Genomic DNA, 23,384 nt, shown 5'->3' with positions numbered 1-23,384 from the left:
TAAGGTTTCCATACAGTAGGTTTATAAGCGATGAATAAGCTTTTCCCTAAACTAACTATAGGTTAGTGTCAATTATCCGTTTTAAAATGTAAATTCGTGAATTAATTAGTGAAACTTATGTAGGTATCAGTTAATAATATTGTATAATATTATGAATTAAATCAATCACTCCTAAGTCTTAAGTGTATCTTGAAGATTATGTAAAATTTAAGGTTTAATGGGCCTTTTTTTAATATGGTAAGTTAATTGAAAATATAAATTGTGTTGTAAACAAACATTTATTTATGACAAAATAATTTAAATAACAATAACGTTTTAATAAATATTTTTACACTGATTTACATTTATTTTATTTGGTTATGGCATGTATACCCAAAATCTTTGGGATTAAATTTAATCAAAGTTTACTATGTACTTATGCTAGTATTGTTAAGAAAGTTTATGGTAAGATTTGGATGCAAATTAATAGTTATGCTACAACACTTGTTAAGTCAGAATAATTGTCATCTTAAGTGCAAACAGGCCTTACCTCAATTTCTTAACAATAATAATCATCATCATCAGTTTTTAACACAGCCAAATTAAATCAGACAATACATTCAACAATCAATGTTGCTTTCCGTATTTCCTCAACATGTCTTTGTCCATCTTGTCCCAAGGCAAGAAGATCATGACTCCATCATTCTCAGCAGTAGCCTGGGCGTTGTCCCTGGCACAGTTAGCGTTGCAAATGAAGTCACAGGTCTTGGTGTTAGCGTTGAAGTGGAGACCCTCAGCGCAGACGATCAAGGTGGCTTTTTGTCCGTCGCAAGCGTAGAATTTGTCACAGTCGGTCTCGTGGGCCCAGGGGAGGACGTTGCAACCCTCAGAGCACTTCTTGTTGTGTTCGTTGGTGTCGACGGCGCAGCCCGCGGACTCGGGCCAGTCGCAACGCTGGAGGAAATAATTTGTTATGTTAATAATATGTGGGAACATGGCATCACACACGGCCACCTAAAATAGTAAGCGCTTATTACAAGTGTCAGACAGTATATCTACATACTTAAATACATAGATACCTAGAAGTAAATAAACAACAACCAGATACTAGACAAAAGCATTTGCTCGTCACACGAATGTTTGCCCTAGATAGGATTCGAACTCACGCGGTCCTAAACTTCGGAGGCAGGTTCACTACGGCCTAAGCTACGGTGCCGACCGAAGTTATCATGATTGAATACCTACAGCACGAGTCACTTTACATTTTTACAACCCTCAAGCCCTCAAGTCTTAAAAGACACTACTCTCTACTACTGTAGTCTCTATCTGAGTGCTGGTGCTCACATTCGACATTAATAAAGTTATGTGGTATAAAAAATACTTCAGAAATTTTACCTCGGTAGCCGGGTTGAAGTGCAGACCAATGGGGCACGCCATCTCTACGAGGTCGCCGTGGACGCACTGGTAGAACTTGCCACATTCAGAGTCATGGGGCAACAGCTGCTCGATGCTAGAGTCAGCTGGGCAGCCATTGGGCAGGACAGTTGGGGCAGTCACAGTTACAACGGGCTCTTCGGTGGCAGTAACAGTCACAATAGGCTCTTGAGTGGCAGTCACAGTAGCAACGGGCTCTTCAGTGGCAGTCACAGTCACAATGGGCTCCTCAGTAGCAGTAACAGTCACAATAGGCTCTTGAGTGGCAGTCACAGTTGCAACAGGCTCTTCAGTAGCAGTCACAGTTACAATAGGCTCGGCAGTAGCAGTAACAGTTACAACGGGCTCTTCGGTGGCAGTAACAGTTACAACAGGCTCTTCGGTGGCAGTAACAGTTACAATAGGCTCTTGAGTGGCAGTCACAGTAGCAACGGGCTCTTCGGTAGCAGTCACAGTCACAATAGGCTCTTGAGTGGCAGTCACAGTAGAAATAGGCTCTTCAGTGGCAGTAACAGTCACAATAGGCTCTGGAGTAGCAGTCACAGTTACAACAGCCTCTTCAGTGGTCGGCTCGTGGGTGACAGTGGTCGGGGCACTGGTGACAACTTCGACAGTCTCAGCTTCAGGCTCGGAGGTGGTTGGTACGGCAGTGACGACTTCAGGTTTATCAGTTCCACCGCATTGCACGTTCTGGGGCCAGTCACAAACCTGCAACCAGAAATTTTACCAAATTTAAAAGAAGGAATAATGTAGAAATGATACTCGGTGTCATATTTATCTATGAAGCTTTTTTGCTTTATTGACCCGCATTTATGTGGTTTCATAATGAAGTTAAGGACTTCTAAACCATTTGTCCAGAAATGAATGCATATTGGCTGAAGATAATTACCTGAATTTCGGGGTTGAAGAGCGTGCCAGGCGCGCAAGACTGCTCAACCAGGTTTCCGTGGACGCAGTTGTAGAACTTATCACAGTCAGGGTGAGGCAACAGCTGGTGGATGTTCCAGTCGGACGGGCATCCGTTGTCGAGCTCTACGTCTCCGCTGCCGTCTTCTCCGCTGCCTTCCTCAGTGCTGATGCTCTCTTCTCCGCTGCTGCCGCTGCCGCTTTCGGAGCTGCTGCCGCCGTTGTTGTTGCCGCACTGGACGTTCTCGGGCCAGTCGCAGACCTGAGTGTAAGAGGTTTTGTGTTTAATTTGTCAAGTTTAGATACCTATATCAGTGTAATCTTTATATGAAATATTCAAAGTCTTGTACCATTTTAAGAGCTAATTTTTAATTTTGCTAGCAGAATAGATGGCGAAAGGCTACACATCATCACGACCCATTACGTCCCCACTGCTGGGGCACGGGTCTATTTCCAATGAAGGAAGGGTTTAGGCCTAGTCCACCCCGCTGGCCAAGTGCGGGTTGGTGGACCCCAACACAAGCAAGCTTGTGCTGAGAGAGTTGTCGGGTAAGTGGGCAACCCGACTGTCAGATGTTTTCAAGCCGCCCGAAGGCCTCTGACTAGGCTTAACGACTGCTGCCGAAGCAGCAACCGATAACTTAGTACTTAGTGGCTGAATAAATTCTCATCCCGATGTCGATGACAGGGTGATGTGATGCTTTTTGGAGCAGGCCTATGTCTAGACGATTATGATGAGGAATTAAACCCTTAATTAATTCACATTTTAGAGCTTTATCTATCCGATTGCTATAACCTCCTATTCGGCTTAACCTATTTAAATAAATCAGTTTCTTACTTGAATCTCAGGGTTGAAGTGGGTACCAGGAGCGCAGGAGTGCTCGACGAGGTTGCCGTGGACACAGTAGTAGAACTTGTCGCACTCGGCGTGGGGGAGCAGCAGATGGATGCTCCAGTCAGCTGGGCAGCCGTTGGGCAGGAGGGCGGTGTCTTCTTCGCCGTCTGATGGGATTTTGGAAGGTTTGGTTTAAGTTCAGGTTCGTGAAGTTTTATTTTTAGCGTAATTTTATTAGCGTTGTTTCAGCAGCTGGCAAAGGTCTTTTGTCATCAGCACTTGTCGATGCTATGACTATCAGCCTGAGGTACACCGCTGGACAGACTACCTCAGAAATTTAATCGGTAATGGTTACATAAAGAATGTAAAAGACAACATAGTGCGATTCGGGAGCGGCCTATGTTCAGCAGTGGAATATTTTGCTTCATAATGACGCTCAAGAACACATCTTCGCTTCGTCTTTAAAAATCCCTTGGGTATTCCGGGATGAAGGATAGCCTATAAGTATTCCTACATTCCACATCAAAATTGAACGACAGGATATCTTTCACGATAATAATACGAGTACACTCACTAGCAATCAAAAGGTTCCAGTACCAATAACACCAAAGTACTCCTAATAGAAACGGAAAAGACTACAGGCTTAATAACGCCGTGTGCAATATTGAAGTACTTACATTTAACAGCGCCTCAGCATTGTTTTATACATTGTATGTTCTGATCCAATACTAAATTAATGTTTGAAAAAAAGGGGTAGGTAATTTGGTGTCGACATTTTGTAAGTGGGACCTTTTCATTGCTCGTGAGTACAATATTAGTAGGCAAAGTAAAGTACCTCCGCTTCCGTCGCCGCTGCCGTCACCGCTGCTGTCCTCTCCACTGACGCTGATCTCCGCGCTTCCACTGCCGGACTCGCTGGAGCTGCCGGCGCTGCAGTCCACGTTGTACTCCCAGTCGCACACCTGGAAGACATAGGGAGTCATAGTTTGAAAGCTGATCACAGGGTGAAGATGATTATGATGTGACAAAAAATATAGCAAATCATAAATGGCGTGGCCGTCAAAGACCTTTTGGGTTCAGTAGAACCTGTAAGGTAGAATTTAAACTGAATTCCGCCCTAGATGACAGCACAACCGAGCAGTTTTTGCAACACTAGCGCTACGAGAGATGATGGAAATACTGACTGAATAAATCTTCACCTTTGACAGGAACTTTCTCTCTCATTTTTGTTGTTGTTTAGGGCGGAAAATTTAACTGCTGTTTACATAGCTTGGTAATAATTTTCAACCGTAATTTTTATGAGTGCAGCTTATGATTAACGAGATTCCAAGTGCATAAGGCTCTTAAGCTCTATTATTAAGTAAGTAAATATCTAAGCATAGGTCCTACAGTTCTACGTCTATGCAACTATGGAAATTTACATTATAGGTACTTACATAATTTTTATCTATTAAAAATAAGATTATAGTAAGTAGGAAAGGATTAAATATAGTGTTATCAATAATACCTAATACTGTTTTATAAATAGACCAAAATCCAATATACAATCGTGCATTAGATCTTTGTTAGAAGACTTTACATGATAATCATGTACTATGTGTTATCATTTTGATATAATTTTTTGCAAATCCATGGATTAACTTATCGATTTATAATGTTATTGGCTGAAAGGCAGGTTGTTACCCTGCTTGATAATGTTATTGTCAATAAACTTTAATCATGTGATACTGATGTAACCTTAACATTAAAATTTACATGCATGGATAGCATGAAAGGAATCTTCCGATTAACTAAGTTTTAGCCCACAGTTAGCTACTAAAAACGTATGTAAAAATATTTGTGTTTGAAGAAAATTTATTTTATCGCCTTCATAATTTGATTGTGATATGAGTACCTAGTTGCAGATATGTATGCTTTGTTTCTATTTCTTTTTGTGCAAATGTAGGTTCTTACTTTAATCTAATTTACACAATTTTATCAACATTGCTTCCTAAGGATTAGCTACCTAATCTATCAAGATAAGGGTACTTTTTCTTTCAACTGTTTCCTGATTTATTTACTACGTTCAAACTCGATGTTTGGCTTTAACACGTGTATTATTATTATTTTGGCTTCCCCGTATCCATGTAGGTACTTAGGCGAATATGGATTATATCAATATCGGCCAACATTCATCCATTGCTTGATACTTTGGAACTTGGATTTAGCCAATATTTAAATGGGATCAAGTATTCCAAAGGTTATTCATTAATTCCATTAATTTCCAATAATCTTCGTAAAAAAAGACGTTCGGAATGATGAAATGGGCTTGACATTTCGGAAATGCCAAGTTTACGGAAATGTACGACTAGATAGTTCAACATAAATATTCTACAAGTATAGAAAGAAGATTTATAACACACCTGAAGCTCATTATTGAAGAGCAGAGGCTTGGGACATTCCTTCAGGACTTTCTCTCCGAAGTTGCACTGGTAGAACAGGTCACATTCAGTCTCATGAGGCAACAGCAGATGGATGTGGAAGTCAGCTGGGCATCCGTTGGGCAGCAGATCAGTGTCGGCCTCCGTTGTAGCTGCTTCGGTAGTGGTAGGTACAGGGGTGACTGTTGCATCCGTCTCAGGTTCAGCAGTCTGGGTAACAGTGACCACTTCGACAGTCTGAGCTTCAGTGATCGGTACAGCAGTCACGGTAGAGACGGGAGCATCCGTTGTTGGGGCAGCGGTGGTAGGAGTTCCAGTGACAACCTCAACTGTCTCCGCCTCTGATTCAGTGGTGGTTGGGATGGCAGTGACTACCTCAACTGTCTCAGCCTCTGACTCAGTGGTGGTGGGCACTGCAGTGACTACCTCAGGGGTTTCAGTTTCAGCTACAGTCGTGGCTTCAGTCTCAGGGGCATTGGTGGTTGGGATGGCAGTAACAACCTCAACAGTCTCAGCCTCTGATTCAGTGGTGGTTGGGATAGCAGTGACAACCTCAACTGTCTCAGCCTCTGACTCAGTGGTGGTGGGGACTGCAGTGACTACCTCAGGGGTTTCAGTTTCAGCTACAGTGGTGGCCTCAGTCTCTGGGGCATTGGTGGTTGGGATGGCAGTAACAACCTCAACTGTCTCAGCCTCTGATTCAGTGGTGGTGGGGACGGCAGTGACTACCTCAACAGTCTCAGTCTCTGATTCAGTGGTGGTGGGGACTGCAGTGACTACCTCAACGGTCTCGGCTTCGGTAGTAGGAGCGGGTGAGGTGACACCACCGTTTGATCCGTTGCAGTCTACGTTCTCGGGCCAGTCGCAGACCTAAAATGTGGACATATAAAATTATGAGGGAAAGTATGTTGATATAAAAGTTTTATAACTCGGTCACACATCTGGTTATACATATACAAGTAAAAATAAGTAGGTAGTCTATTTTTATGACTTATTTAGATAGGTACGATAAATTTTATTATGACAATGAAATAAAATGATGTCACCCAATACTTTTAAGGATGTTGATACATATTTCATCCTCGCTGACATAAAGGATAACCAATTATTTCAAAAATCGAATATACAAACTGCATTTAAGTACCTATATTTAGTAAATCAACATAATTAGTTACCTGAATCTCGTTGTTGAAGTACAAAGGCTTCGGGCAGGTCTTCAGAACCTTCTCTCCAAAGTTGCACTGGTAGAACAAGTTGCATTCTGTCTCGTGAGGCAGAAGCAAGTGAATGTGGAAGTCAGACGGGCATCCGTTGGGCAGCAGACCAGAGTCTCCTTCGGTGGTAGGGGCTAAGGTAGTCGGGTCTTCAGTTGTCTCCGTGGTAGGAATAGCAGTAACTACTGTAGGCTTCTCGACTTCTGGAGCTTCAGTGGTAGGAATAGCAGTTACAACTTCAGGTGTTTCGGATTCGGGGTTTTCAGTGGTAGGGATAGCAGTAACTACGGTAGGCTTCTCGACTTCAGGGGCTTCAGTGGTGGAAGCAGCTGTGACTACCTCAGGAACTTCGGTGGTAGCTGTGACTACTTCAGGGGCGTCAGTCTCTGGAGCCAAAGTGGTGGAAGGAGCTGTGACTACCTCAGGGGCATCTGTCTCAGGAGCCAAAGTGGTGGAAGGAGCTGTGACTACCTCGGGTTGCTCGGTAGTTGCTGTCACTACTTCCGGGGCATCAGTCTCAGGGGCCAAGGTGGTGGAAGGAGCTGTGACTACCTCGGGAGCATCGGTTTCTGGGGCCAGGGTGGTAGCAGGGGGAGTTACTACTTCAGGGGCATCAGTCTCGGGAGCCAAAGTGGTAGCAGGGGGAGTGACTACCTCAGGTGCATCGGTTTCCGGGGCCAGAGTGGTAGTAATCTCGGGTTCTGGGGTAGTCACCTCAGGTTCAGGGGTAGTCACCTCAGGCTCAGGGGTAGTCACCTCAGGGGTAGTCACCTCAGGGGTAGTCACCTCAGGGGTGGTCACCTCAGGGGTAGTCACCTCAGGGGTGGTCACCTCAGGGGTGGTCACCTCAGGGGTGGTCACCTCAGGAGTAGTCACCTCAGGGGTGGTCACTTCGGGGGTGGTCACTTCAGGGGTAGTCACCTCTGGTTCTGGGGGAGGAGATCCGGGGAGGTTGCAGTTGGCTTGGGCGGGGTGCACACAGACCTGTAGACATAAAAAAGTTATCAGAAAAAGCCTTAATAGAGGTAAGTAGTTAATAATGGTCGATCAAAACACTAGATATGAGAGTGAGGGATTGTTTAATTACAATTACAATTAAACGACACACGTCGCTAGCTTTTCAAACATCAGTTATGATGATGGTAACGCCATTGCAGTGGAGGGTAAGAAGAAGAAGAAACAGTGCAATAAAGACTCAACAGTAAAAACAACACACTAGGTACATACCTGCAGCTCGTAAGAGAACTCGGTACCGCGGGCACAGTTCCTAGGGGTCTCCCACCTGGTTCCGTACTCACAGTAGTAGAACTTGGTGCAGTCATATTCGTGGGGCAACAGCCAGTGACCTGAGGAATAGATGAATGTGTTGTTAGAGACAGTAAGTATTTCAGAAGATTTGAAATGTACGGTCAGCTGCATAAGTAGCTATACACTTCTGTACCTTCTCAAACTGACCAACCGTCAATGTTTCCATGAATGGATAGGGGGTTTGTTTGATTGACAAGGTACAAAAGTGTATAGCTACTGCAGCAGCTGACTGTACTTATATTGGAATTGGAAAACTAGCACTGAGCCAGCGTGGTGAACTAGGCCTAAAACCCTTCCTTCATTGGAGACCCGTGCCTCAGCAGTGGGGACGTGATGGGTTGTGATGATGTCATTGGAGACAATATTTCAGAAGATGTGGGATGCTTTAAATAATAATGGAATTTCTTGCATTGCTGCAGCAACTTGGTACTTTACGATAAGAAGTGTATAGTACTTATACAGTTGTGTATGTATCAAATCTAGCGCATGCATATTTCAATTTAGAACTGCAACTTGGAAATGAATCACCGCAAGATTAGAAGAATAATTTAAGATTTAAAAGGACTGCCGCAGAAACAGGAAGATATACAAGACAAACCCGATGATTGCAGATAGTAAGTAAGTTAGACAATGTTGTGGGATGTATATTAACATAATTATATTTAATCTAAGTCTACTTAGTAAGTTTTAATGTACTGTTTATTTAAATGTATCTGTTTATTGTCTCAAATAAATAAAAAAAAATAAGTAGGTAGTTAATATGTCATTCTTTTAAGGATCGACTACACTTATTGCTCCATTTTTTCTTCGTAAGTAGTAGTCAATATAGTTTCAATGTCACACTCACATTAGAGAAGATATGAGAAGATAATATTACTTATATTATCGTATGAGCACGTGTGTCTCAGATCAGCAGCCGCTACACGGGTTCGTTATCGATGTTTAATACGCGTTCCATCAATTACCACTCCGTATTTATGGCGAATCACGATAAAGTGACATTTATCTACGTCGATGACGAACTCGTGTAGCGGCAGCTGCGTTGCAATTCCCAAAAAAACAACTACGGCGGCGGATAGCTGACCTGTCTTACCTACATAAGATCATCAATGGTAATATCGATTCTCCTGAATTGCTTGAGTGTGTTAAGATGAAGGTACCTACAAGATCAAGTCGAACTGGTTTTCAACTACACGTACCTAAAGCTAACACTAACTATAGGCAAAATAGTTTCTTTGTACGGGTGAGTAGACAGTTCAATGCTATGGCAAATGAGATTGACTTTTTTAACTGTAGTTTATTATCGTTGAAAAGAAATTTGGCATCGGAGTACTTTGGTTCCCAGACAAACGATTAGCTTTAGTATTCTTTATTAAAATAACAATATATGTAAGTTCTTATTCTCACTGTTAGCGTAATTTAATTCTTGTAATTGCTAATTGCGTAGTTTTACGAAATGTGTAAATTAGACTTACCATAACTGTTTTTCTTTTTGTAATAATTTACTACCATATGCGAAAACTATTAAATGGCTCTTAGATGCATCATATAAATGTAAACTAGTTTAAGATAGCTGTAAGTTTTCCGAATACGATAAAATAAAATAAAATAAAATAAAATTAATGGGTCATAATCAGGTTACCTGTAAGGGGACAAGTCTTGGAGTCGGGTGTGAAGCCTGACTGCTGCTGCGGGCGGGCCTGGGCGAGGCCCAGAAGGGCGGCGAGGATTAGGTATCCTGTGGAGAAAAACATTTGTTACTGGTGTTTCTTTAGACTTCAGGATGTGTGAACCCACCAACCCGCAGTGGAATGTGGTGGGAAATGGTCCATGCTTAGGAAGGCAGTTTAGACCTTAGTAGGTTCCATTGTTGCCTTTAAAAAATTGGCACAATATTCAAACTGACTTTGACGCTGCTATGGGTAGGTCTGTATTAAAAGTTCGTTTTCACTGCCACTGCTGGTCGGGTGTCACTACACAGAGAGGTCAGATTTATCTGCAGTCTAATGCACCAACTTTAGTACCTACTCGTGTTGTGATTTCAAAACTTACCAATCATCGTTGCATGGGGGCGGAAAGTTAATTTTTAACTTCACAACGTTTAAAATATTTAACGCACGGTTAAATTTAAAAAAACTAAACGTAAGAGCCAATCGCAAATTCTACAAAGAAGAATTATTGCGAATATTGATTTCAAGATGGCGTAAAAGTTTTTATACTAATCGTTTAAGATTATTTAACTGATAATAGTAATCCATATTATGGCCGGTTGATTATGTTTATTATCACAGGACGTTTCAGATTATCCGACATGAGTAGGAATATTTGTATATCTATCAGAATATTCATAATGATACAATGATATTAAAAGTATAATGTGTAGAAAAATTACCTATCCAACGACATGTAAGAGTAAAAGTTGCATTTAACTTTGGAACGGCTAAGCCGGTTTTAATAAAATATGGCTAAAATCTCTCGGGGTAACATTACCTACCTATGAGTCTCAATACACACTCTGTATACAGAGACGTTAAACTTATAACTGTGGATATTGCATAATATACACTCTATGGAGCTTTGTCACAAATATTCTCATCTGCTATTCCTTTATAACTACCCATTATACTTACACCTATCGAGTAGAGTGGCGAGGCAGTATTCTCGGCCAAGCACTTGGTCAATAACTTCTATGGAGGTCGGACCTTAACAAAACAATTACCTAACTTATTAAATGATCTACCTACTGAAATAAGGGATGAAACAAATAAGGCAAGATTCTCAAGATTGTCAAAAAAAACATTTGTTAAGTAAAATCTAGATACCTATTGTCTGATGTTTAAACAAGTATCAAGTTAAATTTATTGTTAAGCACTAACCCCCTTATTCATAGAGAAGTTACAAAACGTTTTAACTAATAAACTGTTTGGTCCCTCTCTGTCAAAGAACAAATTGTTCTTTGTCGGAGAGGGACAAAACAGTTTATTAGTTAAAAAGTATTGTAACTTTTCTATGAATAAGGGGGTAAGTTTCTTAAAAAATAGAATATTTAATATAATTAGTTTATTAAGAGTGAAGTCTGAATCCACAGACAAACCAGTAAACTGGTTTTGTGGGTCATTATTAATTATTATCGTACTGTGTTTTTTATGTTTACTTAATTAATACATTGAAACAGAAAACAGAATTCCTAGTACCTACTAGGTACTACCTAGTAGTGTTCGACCGAGAATACTGTCTCATCACACTACTCGGTGGGTGTACTTATTATTATTACTCATTGTATTAAGGTGCCCACCCACCAGAGATGTGCTTTATTATGGATGCATTTAATATCAAAAAGACAACATAGAGTGGTGTTATACTCGTAAGTATAAGTGTCTGTCCATCTGTCTGTGGTAGCGTAGCTAGCTCCCAAACTGAACCGATTTTCGATTTGTTTTTTTGGATCATCATCATCAGCCAATAATCATCCACTGCTGGACATAGGCCTCTCCCAAGGAGTGCCACAACACTCGGTCCTCGGCCTTCCTCATCCACCCACTACCCGCCACCCGCCTAAGGTCGTCAGTCCAGCGGGCAGGAGGGCGTCCCACGCTGCGTTTGCTTGATCGGGGGATTTTGGGTCATAACTAGGTAATGGTTCCCTGACCCGGCCGTATTTTATCAAAAATGCTTAACCGTTCAAAAGTTATGCTATACTTTTGCTGTTGAATATCGGGTTTTCTTTAACGTTAGTAAGGCTTATGTCCCTCTATGTATCACGAACAAACCCATTCTGTACCGGCTAAGCTGCATGAGTTTACTTGGAACTCCACATAGATTCTGCATTAGGAAAGCCGGTCTGACATCGATATTGAATTTTCTTCAACTCATCTATCTATGCTGCCTCTTAAGGGTTATTGTCGTTATTGATAAGATCGTGCAGATTTCATCATGATCACGAGAAGTGTCCGTTGTCGAGCTAGCTTCAGTAACCGTAACTGATCATTGAAGTTTAGCAACACCCAATGGGTGATCGATTTCAAGTGGTGTTCTCTGGACGTTTCCATGCTTCGGACGGCGTTAAGCCAAGTCAGAGGCCTTCGGGCAGCTTGAAAACATCTGACAGTCGGGTTGACCACTTACCCGTCAACTCTCTCAGCACAAGCTTACTTGTGTTGGGGTCCACCAACCAGCACTAGGCCAGCGTGGTGGACTAGACCCTTCCTTCATTGGAAGGAGACCCGTACCCCATCGGCATCGGTGGGAGCATGATGTGATGAGAGGTACCTACTTATCTCTTTAGTTGACTGTACATTTGGTTAGAGATAGCCTGTAGGGGGTATGCTGAAGGCTTCCTGTTATGAGGATTGTGGCCGGAAGGATTAAGAAGCGAAGAATGCAATAAGTACTTTATATACGGAAGGCATTTGAAAGAATTATCGAAAGATTACGGATCGGATAGATTATGTTATGACGTGAATTTATCTACAGGGTGTTCACTGTTCAGCACTTTTTGGTTTTGATGATAAAGCGTCCGTAGTCGATCTATCTTTATGATTGCAACTGATCATTGCGGTTCAGCAACACATGGCAAGGTCACTTTATTGGATGAATGAGTTTGGTGACAGATTTTCTGTGCGCTTCTGTGCTTCGGACGTCACGTTAAGCCATGGGTCCCGGTTGCTTTTTCGGCAGCAGCAGTGAAGCTTAGTCAGAGCCCTTCACGCAGTTTAAAAATATCTGAGAGTCGGGTTGACCACTTATCCGATACCGCAGCAAGCTTGTGTTGGGGTCCACCAATGTGCACTGGGCCGTCGTGGTGGACTAGGCCTAAAACTCTTCCTTCATTTAAAGGAGACCCGTGTCCCAGTAGTGGTGACGTGATGGGTTGTGATGATGATTGAACTAGGCAGTAGAAACTTGTACTAGTTAAGTAAGCTGCAAGACGCATCCAACTGAGTGGGGGCTGGATGCGCCTTGTAGCTTTCTTAATCCAATTTTTATATACTTACTTAGTGCATTTTTATTTTAAACTTAACCTGGTTCTAATAAAGTGCTAATAAAGGATCGAAATGCCTTTCTCTTATTTTATGTAACTTAGATAATAATTATTCTGGTATTTTACAACTTTACTAAAATGAACGGATCGCGTCTGTACCATGTCTGTACTCAACTTTCAGTGTCAATCAGCTGTCACTATCACTACTGTCAATGTCAAATGTATTGTCATTTTGTGTTTTTGTGTTGTTGTTACGGTGCCGTAGTGTCTCATTGATAGTTTTTTCCGATAAATAATACAGTTTTACGTTACATAGGCTTTAAATTTTTATTTACTTCACTACGACTTCTTAATTTTATAAAAAATATTGTCAGTAACATATGAAAATATCTAATTATGTCTTCTGACGAAGAAGTTCAAGTGCCCAGTACGTTCAAGAAACGTGTTATAAAGAACAGAGGAGGAAGAAAGAGGAAAGCATCTAGTTCTGACGGTAAGAACACATTTAATTCATTCTAACCAATTATTTAGAGACTTTAGTTTTACAAAGTGTTTTGAGGTTATGTTTGTAAACAGTAGTACAAAATAACTGTACAAGCTTTAATAGGACCTTTATGATAATGCCGGTTATACCTTATTGGTCATAAACAAATGATTTTGTTAGGATAGACCAATTCTCGAGAGACCAGCCAAACATTTTGCAAGGAATAAAATCAAATGTAATCAACAATGCCCGCACACTTACCTAACCATAATGTTCAATTTAAATGGTTATTTTAAAACAACAAAAAATTCATTCCAGAAAAAAACAGTTCCGACTCGGAAGACCACACAGTAGTGCTGCCGACAAAGAGACCTCCGAAAGCCAATCCAAACATACAGAGCACGGGACAGGTGAAGGCGAGGAGTGTCGTCAAAGAGGACAAGCCGAGTAGTGATGAAGATGATACTGAGGTATGTTTACTTGTAAAACTATGTGTTGTAGTCGTTTGCAGTAGATAAACTTGTATGTAAAGCTAATAATTGTTTGTTACAAAATATAACACAACTGTATAACATCCTTGTTTACAACCTACCAACAACTCTATCTAACCTGCCAGTAGAACACTATAAACTTTAGAATTTTTAGGTTTAAAGTGTATATTTTTTGTAAATATTGACTGATAAGTAAATACAAGTTTAGCTCCAATATTTATTAATTTACTCTTTATTTTACAAATATCTTAAATAAAAGTACAAAGGGTGGACTTAATGCTAAAATCATTTTCTGCCAGTCAACCATTTTTATCACTGATCAAAAGAAGAAAATACTCTGTCTTTAGTTTTCCTCATGAGATCACCCACTTGTCTTCTAATCACTTCACCATCAGATTGTCTGCATTTTTTGCACAATAATCACGAAAGCTATTCCCTTACAGAAGCCAGACTCTTCCCATCTCACTCTATCAGTGCAGCAACAGAGGGAGAACGCAACAGCCACATATGAACTAGACACGGAGAGGGATCGAGACGCACAGGCTATATTTGAGAAAGCTCAGAAGATTAATGAAGATCTGCAGGGACAGGCTGATGATAAGGTAATCAGCATACATAGTATGGGAAGCAAGACACGCAAAACAACACCTCTCAATCTCAATCTTCCATCACGTTCTATCACATTGAAGAGCGGGCGGGATGGAATATAGCATTGTGTATAGCCAACTGACGTATTTTTTATTTATTTGTCTGGTCTTTACCTGTCTTATACCTCGTTTACATTCAGCCGAAGTGAGCAGGGAAGTGGGCAGGGAAGGCGGCAGGGAAGTGGGCAGGGCAGTGTGTAAACGCGATACTTCTCATGCCGCTGCCATTGCCACTCGCGCTGCCCGGCGCTCCCCTAAATGGCGGTTTTTTGTGCGGAAGTCAAAGGACCGGCAGCGCGAGCGGCAGTGCGTGTTTACATTCAGCTCCGACGCTCAGTACTCGCCGAGCGCCTGGAGGAGGTTCACTTGTACTTAAGTTGATTGTCTAATAAATTTCGGGGTTTTAACATTTTTTATCAAGAGCTCATTTCTTACGTACTATGGGTACATTCGAGTAACGCATGTGTCTTTTGTTTCTACTACGGATAGTGATCGTTTAGGTAATTGCAACGACTGAACCGATTTTAATGCATCAGATAATGTTGTGTCGCTCCTTAGTGGTCGTTTCATTTTTCTGCCTATACATTTTTTCTCCCTATATAAAATGAGACCGCGGCCGATGTAATTATTTCGACGTCTGCCATTGCCGACACTTGAAAGCGAAGTGAGTGGTAGGGCAGTATGTAAACACTAGGGCATGCAATACCGCAATACCGGTTTTCGTAATACCGGTATCAGGGACCAAATTCACGCTTTTTTCAATACCGGTATTGAAAGTTAATACCGGTATTGAAGTAATACCGGAATCGGACTTTTTTAGGCTAAAATAAAGCGATTAAGATATAGTATTCCTATGTACTGTGAAAGCGCACTTGTTTCCAACCCTTTGATGCAGTTTTCGGCCGTTTGATATCTACTGTTGTCCATGCGTAAACGGACACTGGATGTAAAAATAATAATTTATTGTAAAATTTTAACTCTAATACTCAATTCTCGTAAAAATCTATCACAAAATACTGAATTTCATTGCTTTTTCTCGTTTTATTTTGACCTATACGACCTTTAATCACAATATATGTCATTTATTACAAGGAAATCTAATACCGGTATTAATACCGGGATCCCGGTATTGAGTAGCAATACCGGAACTCAATACCGGTATTGAAAATAGTTCCGGTATTGCATGCCCTAGTAAACACACACTCCTCTCGATCCTGTTGCAGCAATATTTAGGGAATGGACAACATTTCATTTTCTTTACCCTATATTTTTATTAGCTATTCGGAAAATTTATAGAAAATTAGAGGACCCGTATTTTTTTATTTTGTATATACATTAATTTTTGCATGTTATTTTTAACTTTAAAGTTAATTATTTTAAAACCGGAAGTATCGTCACATATTAGGTTCAATTTTTAATTTTGTCTATTGCCTTAGTCTCGAAAAAAAACATAAATGACACTGACAAGTGACATTTAAACTTTGTTTACATGCCAACCAATAAATGGGTCATTTTCAAATGACATTGATGATAAAAGTACTTATCATGTAAAAAAATAACCAGAAGCATTTTTCAGAAGCATTTTTTCAGCTGTGTAGGCGGTGGCATGCTCTGGGACATATTATATAGAGGTCATCTCTTAATACGTACTAACCATTATATATAATAAATAAACAAATAGTCAGAAAGTGTCAGAACAGAATTTATGAAAATGACCCAAATAAACAAAAACTTCACGATAAAACGTCAACGTCAATCAAAAATGAAAGTGACAGTTACTTTGTTTTTAAATCTATAGGCTTTGATCATCAAAATGCATCGCACCTGATGCATGACGTCATCAGCACTTTTTTACTATTTCATGATTTTCTCGAAAATGATACATCCAAAAAATACAAAAACATTTTTTTTGTGGCCTTTAGAGCTAAATCTCGAAATGGTTTTCGATTTATAGCAGCTTTAGTTTTTTGAAATGTTGTCCATTATTGCCGGCAGCGCGAGGGGCAGCGGCAGGGGCTGAATGTAAATGGGGTATTATATTTCATTAAACATTATTGTAAAAAAGTACCAGTAGACCATACATAAATGGAAGGTTCTAGTAAAAAGAATTAGTTATAAATATTTCATATAAAATTCAATATTGTTTACAAAAATAATGAGGAGCCCTACAACCTACAAGATGACTAGGGGTTTCTATTCTATTCTATTCTGAGAGGGGGCGAAGTTCCTATATGTATGTGGCTCTCTCGAGTGGAACCTTTGTACATATCTATTGACTAGTGGTTTAATGAAGTTGTTTAAATAATATTTTATCTTTTATGTCCCCATCAAACAAAATCTATTTATTTATTACCAAACTTAGCATTTCTTCAAACGCCTAAGTATAACACCTCCTATATGCCATCTGTATTCCCCCTCCACAGGTATACAGAGGTATGAACAACTATGCCCAGTACTACAAGAAGCGGGACACGGCCGCCGGCAACGCTTCCTCAGGGCTGGTGCGGAAGGGACCTATACGCGCTCCGGCCAACTTGAGGGCTACTGTCAGGTGAGGAAGTACTTTGTTCATTCATTCATTGCCTACCGATGGTTACAGTCAGGCGAAATATTACTTCATTATTGCACTGGTTCATTCTATAACAAGACATACATGTGTCCCAGCCAGCCAACCTGAGAGCCAATGTTAAGTGAGGGGTTCCTTTATTCATTAATGTTATTTGAAATTGACTGCATGCCAGATAAGTGTGCATATCAGAAGTTGGTTGCAAGAGCGAGTAGATAGTGGTGCAATGTCATTGGCGTACAGTTTCATTGCGTTTTGATTATTGGTTTAGGAGCTTCTTGTTAGCTACCTACCTCATCGACTCTACCAGCCAACCTAAGGGCCACTCTTAGGTGAGAGAGTACTTATTCTTAGTTCATTTCAACAACTAGACACACATATTTGGTCAAGTGGAGAGTAGTCGCTGGATGAAACGATTATAGGCTGATGATGATGCGATGTTGATGATTAGTCATTCATATCATAAGAAACATTTTATCCACCAGCTTTAATGCTTGTATGTTTCTTATTTTCAGATGGGACTACCAGCCAGATATATGTAAAGACTACAAGGAGACAGGATTCTGCGGGTTCGGAGGTAAGCTTTACTAGCTGCTGGGCAATGTGAACAAATTCCAACTTACATTTTCTAAAATAAGAAATTTTCTAGAAGTCAAAATGGATATTAATTTCACATTGAAATAGGGAGCCAAGTGTAGGCAGTTCAATGCAAAATCGTAAAAAAACTGTCCTTATCTAAAACATACAAATCCGAAACAAGGGAAGTATAATCCAAGTCGGTACTTTCTAAAACAAGACTTTTAAGAAATTCATGTATAACTTTTTTATGGACTTACAGTCCGTTATAAGTTATTCTGGTTCACATGCGCTTTAGATTGCTTGCTACACTCCGACTTCCATGATTATTGAACTTTGTTTTATCGCCAATGATTTCAAAAGGAAGGTTCCGCTCGTAAGAACATTTCGCCTAAAGAAAATGTCACCCGCGCGCTGGTCTAATTCAAACAAATTATGAAAAATATATGAGATTTTAGGGCCAGCGCGAGGATGTCATTTTCTTGAGCGGTTAGGCCTGTCCTTACGCTAGTAATATATAAGTCAATGCTTTTCGCAGACTCGTGCAAGTTCCTCCACGACCGCTCCGACTACAAGCACGGCTGGCAGCTCGAGCGCGAGGCGGCGGGGGGCGCGGGGGACGGGGCGGGGGGCGCGGGGGACTCCGACTACGAGGTGTCGAGCGACGACGACCTGCCGTTCAAGTGCTACATCTGTCGCGGCGCCTTCACGGATCCTGTTGTTACCAGGTGAGTTACCGACTGAGAGGTGTACTGCATTCGTTCTTACTTTGGACAAAAGGTAAACAATCTTTCATAATTTATTGTTTTATTTATTTTCATCATTTATACATATTATTATATATATTTCAACAATCTTTCATAATTAATTTCATTATCTTTGTGTGTCTTTTATTTGAACTTATTTAAAAACTAGGTTTTATAGATATAAAAAAACATAACAGTTTTTATTAAATTTATATATAAAGCAAAAATTATTAATTTCGTAATTAAACCATTTATTTTGGCTGTAGTTTACTTGCTTAATAATATTTTGATAAAAAAGACACCCAAAGATTGTTTACCTTTTGTGCCAAGTAAAGACAAATAGATTATATATTAACCTAAAACTGAGATGTATGTAAGTACGATTCGAATTGTTATTTAAGGCGTATACAGAAGGGAAGCTGGATACTTATAACCGCTTACTTTTCCATACTTTGCCGAACCAGCGCTGTGTCTATGGTAGTGTAGATCCTAAAATACAGAACCTCTGAGGCATTCCCTAAAGCTCGGAGAACTAATCGTAGCTAGGCAATACTAATCTCGCCGGAATTTTATAAACCCTAAAGAACTGAGCGGAGCGAGGCCAAACACATCAAGCCCGCATTTCATAAAACCTAGACAGCCGAGCGAAGCGAGGCAGCACAAACTCAACCGGGATTTTCAACCTCAAAGAGCCGAAGAGCCCATACAAACCAAACCGGTATTGTACTTAAATCCTATCCTAATCCTATCCTAACTAATATTATAAATGCGAAAGTAACTGTGTCTGTTTGTCTGTTACTCTTTCACGCCAAAACTACTGAACAGATTTGAATGAAATTTGGTATACATATGGTCTAGACCCTGAGAAAGAACATAGGCTACTTTTTATCCCGGAATTCCCACGGGTTTCTTTTTAAGGCGAAGTGAAGCAGTGAAATATCTCCCACAGATGCAAGCACTACTTCTGCGAGAAATGCGCGCTGCAGCAGTACAAGAAGTCGACCCGCTGCTACATCTGCAACGCGCAGACCAGCGGCGTGTTCAACCCGGCCGCCGAGCTGGCCAGCAAGCTGAAGAGACAGAGGGATGATGATGATGATGATGAGGATGATGATTGATGAATACAGATGATGGTTAGCAAAGTTTTAGTGTTTTTCTTAGTCAACTGGAGATATCCTACTAATATTATAAATGTGAAAGTTTGTGATTGTGTATGTTTGTTACTTCTTCACGTCAATACGGCTGAACCGATTTTGATGAAATTTGGTATGTAGTTAGCTGACACCCTGGATTAACACATAGGCTATTTTTTATCGCCGAATTCCCACAGGAAACTTTTTAAGGCCAAGCGAAGCTCGCAGGGACAGCTAGTATTATAAATGCGAGAGTATGTGTGTATGTGTTTATGTTTGTTACTTCTTCACGTCAAAACGTCTGAACCGATTGTAATGAAATTTGGTATGAAATTAGCTGACACCCTGGATTGACACATAGGCTACTTTTTATCGCCGAATTCCGAAAACACTATTTCTGATCGCAGTGCGCGCTGCAGTAGTATATCTTGATGTGTAACCTGTGTATGTGTTGTGTTAAGTAAATAACACTCTGGCGAAAAGAGGGTGCAGCAATGCACCTCTGCCTACCCCGCAAGGGAGTACATTAGTACAAGGCGTGTGTGCGTGTAAGCAAATAAATAACTTATCTATCAAAACAAGAATTCGACCCGCTGCTACATCTGCAACGCGCAGACCAGCGGCGTGTTCAACCCGGCCGCCGAGCTGGCCAGCAAGCTGAAGAGACAGGGGGGTAGTGGGGGGGAGGAGGATGATGATGATGATGATTGATGAATACAGGGGATGGTTAGAGAAGTTTGTGGTTTTATTGAGGAAAAAGTTAAGAGGCATGAGATAATAAATATGGTGGTTGTTAAGGATGATAACCAAAGTTTTTTACGGAATGGTTACAGTCAGGCGAAATATTACTTCATTATTGCACTGGTTCATTCTATAACAAGACATACATGTGTCCCAGCCAGCCAACCTGAGAGCCAATGTTAAGTGAGGGGTTCCTTTATTCATTAATGTTATTTGAAATTGACTGCATGCCAGATAAGTGTGCATATCAGAAGTTGGTTGCAAGAGCGAGTAGATAGTGGTGCAATGTCATTGGCGTACAGTTTCATTGCGTTTTGATTATTGGTTTAGGAGCTTCTTGTTAGCTACCTACCTCATCGACTCTACCAGCCAACCTAAGGGCCACTCTTAGGTGAGAGAGTACTTATTCTTAGTTCATTTCAACAACTAGACACACATATTTGGTCAAGTGGAGAGTAGTCGCTGGATGAAACGATTATAGGCTGATGATGATGCGATGTTGATGATTAGTCATTCATATCATAAGAAACATTTTATCCACCAGCTTTAATGCTTGTATGTTTCTTATTTTCAGATGGGACTACCAGCCAGATATATGTAAAGACTACAAGGAGACAGGATTCTGCGGGTTCGGAGGTAAGCTTTACTAGCTGCTGGGCAATGTGAACAAATTCCAACTTACATTTTCTAAAATAAGAAATTTTCTAGAAGTCAAAATGGATATTAATTTCACATTGAAATAGGGAGCCAAGTGTAGGCAGTTCAATGCAAAATCGTAAAAAAACTGTCCTTATCTAAAACATACAAATCCGAAACAAGGGAAGTATAATCCAAGTCGGTACTTTCTAAAACAAGACTTTTAAGAAATTCATGTATAACTTTTTTATGGACTTACAGTCCGTTATAAGTTATTCTGGTTCACATGCGCTTTAGATTGCTTGCTACACTCCGACTTCCATGATTATTGAACTTTGTTTTATCGCCAATGATTTCAAAAGGAAGGTTCCGCTCGTAAGAACATTTCGCCTAAAGAAAATGTCACCCGCGCGCTGGTCTAATTCAAACAAATTATGAAAAATATATGAGATTTTAGGGCCAGCGCGAGGATGTCATTTTCTTGAGCGGTTAGGCCTGTCCTTACGCTAGTAATATATAAGTCAATGCTTTTCGCAGACTCGTGCAAGTTCCTCCACGACCGCTCCGACTACAAGCACGGCTGGCAGCTCGAGCGGGAGGCGGCGGGGGGCGCGGGGGACGGGGCGGGGGGCGCGGGGGACTCCGACTACGAGGTGTCGAGTGATGACGACCTGCCGTTCAAGTGCTACATCTGTCGCGGCGCCTTCACGGATCCTGTTGTTACCAGGTGAGCTACCAACTGAAAGGTATACTGCATTCATTCTAAGAGTGCTTACATAGAGAATGGGGTTCCCTGTATCTACCTGTACCGGTAACCTGATTATGTGAAAGCACTCACTCACGGAGCATTTAACAATTTTTTTAATGTCATGAGCGTAGGTTACAGGGAACCCGATTCTCCATGTAAGCACCCTTACTCGTCACAAAAGGTACCTAAACAATCATACTGTGTCTTTTTATTTGAACTTATTTGAAAACATAACACAAACTGAAATATTTACTGGAAAAAATGATAAATTTCGTAATAAAACCATTTATTTTAGTTGAAGTTTATTTGCTTAATAATATTTTGATTAAAAAGACACTCAAAGTATCATACAAACCAAACTGGTATTGTACTTCATCATCATCACGCACGACCTATCACGTCCCCACTGCTGGGGCACGGGTCTCCTTCCAATGAAGGACGGATTTAGGCGTAGTCCACCACGCTGGCCTAGTGCGGGTTGGTAGTGAAGTATTGTAGTTAAATGATACAATATCTCCCACAGATGCAAGCACTACTTCTGCGAGAAGTGCGCGTTGCAGCAGTACAAGAAGTCGACCCGCTGCTACATCTGCAACGCGCAGACCAGCGGCGTGTTCAACCCGGCCGCCGAGCTGGCCGGCAAGCTGAAGAGACAGGGGGGTAGTGGGGGGGAGGAGGATGATGAGGATGATTGATGAATACAGATGATTAAAAGCGAAGTTTTTGCGTTTCTTTGGCGGAATTTGTTAGATAGATAGGGTACAAGAGGCGGTCGTATTGCTTATAGCGATCTCTTCCAGACAACTTTTGAATGGACGGACTAAAAGAGACATAAATTTATTTATTATTATTATTTTTTTTTTTTTTATACCTACATAGGTAGGTACAAGTGCAGACCAGCGGCGTGTTCAACCCGGCCGCGGAGCTGGCCGGCAAGCTGAAGAGACAGGGGGGTAGTGGGGGGGAGGAGGAGGATGAGGATGATTGATGAATACAATATGATAAACAAAACTTGTGGTTTTATTAAGGAAAAAGTTAGGTTTTCTTTTCTTTTGCGGAATATAATTAGATTACAACTTAATTACGGTACAAACGGCGGTCTTGTCGCTTAAAGCGATCTCTTTCAGACAACCTACCTACTAGATTTAGAAGTAGTGGCGAAGTAGAAAACTAAAATATTTAACTAGGTACTTATATGAAATAACTAGCTGTTTCCGCAAGCTTCGCTTCGCCTTAAAAAGTTTTCCTGTGACGCGATAAAAAGTAGCCTTATGTAATTAATCCAGGGTGTCAGCTAACTCCATACCAAGTTCCATTAACATTAGTTCAGCAGCGATACAAACACTACTTCAAGTACAAGAAGTCGACCCGCTGCTACATCTGCAACGCGCAGACCAGCGGCGTGTTCAACCCGGCCGCCGAGCTGGCCGGCAAGCTGAAGAGACAGGGGGGTAGTGGGGGGGAGGATGATGAGGATGATTGATGAATACAGAGAGTCGTTAGCGAAGTTTTAGTGTTTCTTTATTTGGTATGTACCTA

At 41.0% G+C, this 23,384-nt stretch overlaps 3 protein-coding genes across 13 annotated transcripts; 2 read left to right on the top strand and 1 right to left on the bottom strand.

Moving 5' to 3' along the window:
• Window positions 1–259: 259 nt before the first annotated feature.
• LOC105381635 (mucin-2) lies at window positions 260–10,307 on the bottom strand. 10 transcript variants are annotated; one of them, XM_048622878.1, is made up of 11 exons: window positions 10,149–10,307; window positions 9,739–9,834; window positions 8,016–8,134; window positions 6,750–7,772; window positions 5,950–6,444; window positions 5,557–5,898; window positions 3,990–4,116; window positions 3,158–3,321; window positions 2,303–2,581; window positions 1,375–2,121; window positions 260–933 (listed from the first exon to the last, which is right to left on the bottom strand). In XM_048622878.1, exons 1-11 carry the CDS (start codon window positions 10,153–10,155, stop codon window positions 607–609), a joined length of 3,726 nt encoding a protein of 1,241 aa, XP_048478835.1. In that variant the 5' UTR covers window positions 10,156–10,307; the 3' UTR covers window positions 260–606. The 10 variants fall into 10 exon arrangements, with proteins under 10 accessions (XP_048478835.1, XP_037968342.2, XP_037968357.2 ...); XM_038112414.2 differs by having other exon boundaries at window positions 5,557–5,949; window positions 6,127–6,444; XM_038112429.2 differs by having other exon boundaries at window positions 6,127–6,444.
• Window positions 10,308–13,308: 3,001 nt separating this feature from the next.
• LOC105381614 (E3 ubiquitin-protein ligase RNF113A) lies at window positions 13,309–20,447 on the top strand. Of its 2 annotated transcripts, XM_048623503.1 has the most exons (8): window positions 13,309–13,570; window positions 13,880–14,031; window positions 14,496–14,654; window positions 17,123–17,250; window positions 17,781–17,842; window positions 18,380–18,569; window positions 19,537–19,600; window positions 20,321–20,447. In XM_048623503.1, the coding sequence occupies exons 1-8, from the start codon at window positions 13,474–13,476 to the stop codon at window positions 20,429–20,431; spliced, it is 963 nt and encodes a 320-aa protein (XP_048479460.1). In that variant the 5' UTR covers window positions 13,309–13,473; the 3' UTR covers window positions 20,432–20,447. The 2 variants fall into 2 exon arrangements, with proteins under 2 accessions (XP_048479460.1, XP_048479495.1); XM_048623538.1 differs by lacking the exon at window positions 20,321–20,447 and having other exon boundaries at window positions 19,537–19,720.
• Window positions 20,448–21,011: 564 nt separating this feature from the next.
• Window positions 21,012–22,565, top strand: LOC125488566 (E3 ubiquitin-protein ligase RNF113A-like). The gene is made up of 3 exons (XM_048623784.1): window positions 21,012–21,097; window positions 21,635–21,824; window positions 22,369–22,565. Exons 1-3 carry the CDS (start codon window positions 21,019–21,021, stop codon window positions 22,538–22,540), a joined length of 441 nt encoding a protein of 146 aa, XP_048479741.1. The 5' UTR covers window positions 21,012–21,018; the 3' UTR covers window positions 22,541–22,565.
• Window positions 22,566–23,384: the final 819 nt, after the last annotated feature.

This window comes from Plutella xylostella, chromosome 2 (assembly GCF_932276165.1).
Source record: "Plutella xylostella chromosome 2, ilPluXylo3.1, whole genome shotgun sequence".
Taxonomy (NCBI): domain Eukaryota; kingdom Metazoa; phylum Arthropoda; class Insecta; order Lepidoptera; family Plutellidae; genus Plutella; species Plutella xylostella.
This window is presented reverse-complemented; position numbering and strand designations above follow the sequence as displayed.

Bases quoted from the DNA above. Each gene is read 5' to 3' on its own strand.
- LOC105381635 (XM_038112372.2), bottom strand. The intron at 8,135-9,738 runs GTAACCTGATTA...TCTATTCCTCAG, and splicing joins CAAGACTTGTCCCCTTACAG to GTCACTGGCTGTTGCCCCAC. The intron at 4,117-5,556 runs GTGTGTTATAAA...TATGTCTTCCAG, and splicing joins TCTTCAATAATGAGCTTCAG to GTGTGCGACTGGGAGTACAA.
- LOC105381614 (XM_048623503.1), top strand. From the start codon at position 13,474: ATGTCTTCTGACGAAGAAGTTCAAGTGCCCAGTACGTTCAAGAAACGT. The intron at 14,032-14,495 runs GTATGTTTACTT...ATTCCCTTACAG, and splicing joins GTGATGAAGATGATACTGAG to AAGCCAGACTCTTCCCATCT. The intron at 18,570-19,536 runs GTGAGTTACCGA...TATCTCCCACAG, and splicing joins ACGGATCCTGTTGTTACCAG to ATGCAAGCACTACTTCTGCG.
- LOC125488566 (XM_048623784.1), top strand. From the start codon at position 21,019: ATGTTTCTTATTTTCAGATGGGACTACCAGCCAGATATATGTAAAGAC. The intron at 21,098-21,634 runs GTAAGCTTTACT...TGCTTTTCGCAG, and splicing joins AGGATTCTGCGGGTTCGGAG to ACTCGTGCAAGTTCCTCCAC. The intron at 21,825-22,368 runs GTGAGCTACCAA...TATCTCCCACAG, and splicing joins ACGGATCCTGTTGTTACCAG to ATGCAAGCACTACTTCTGCG.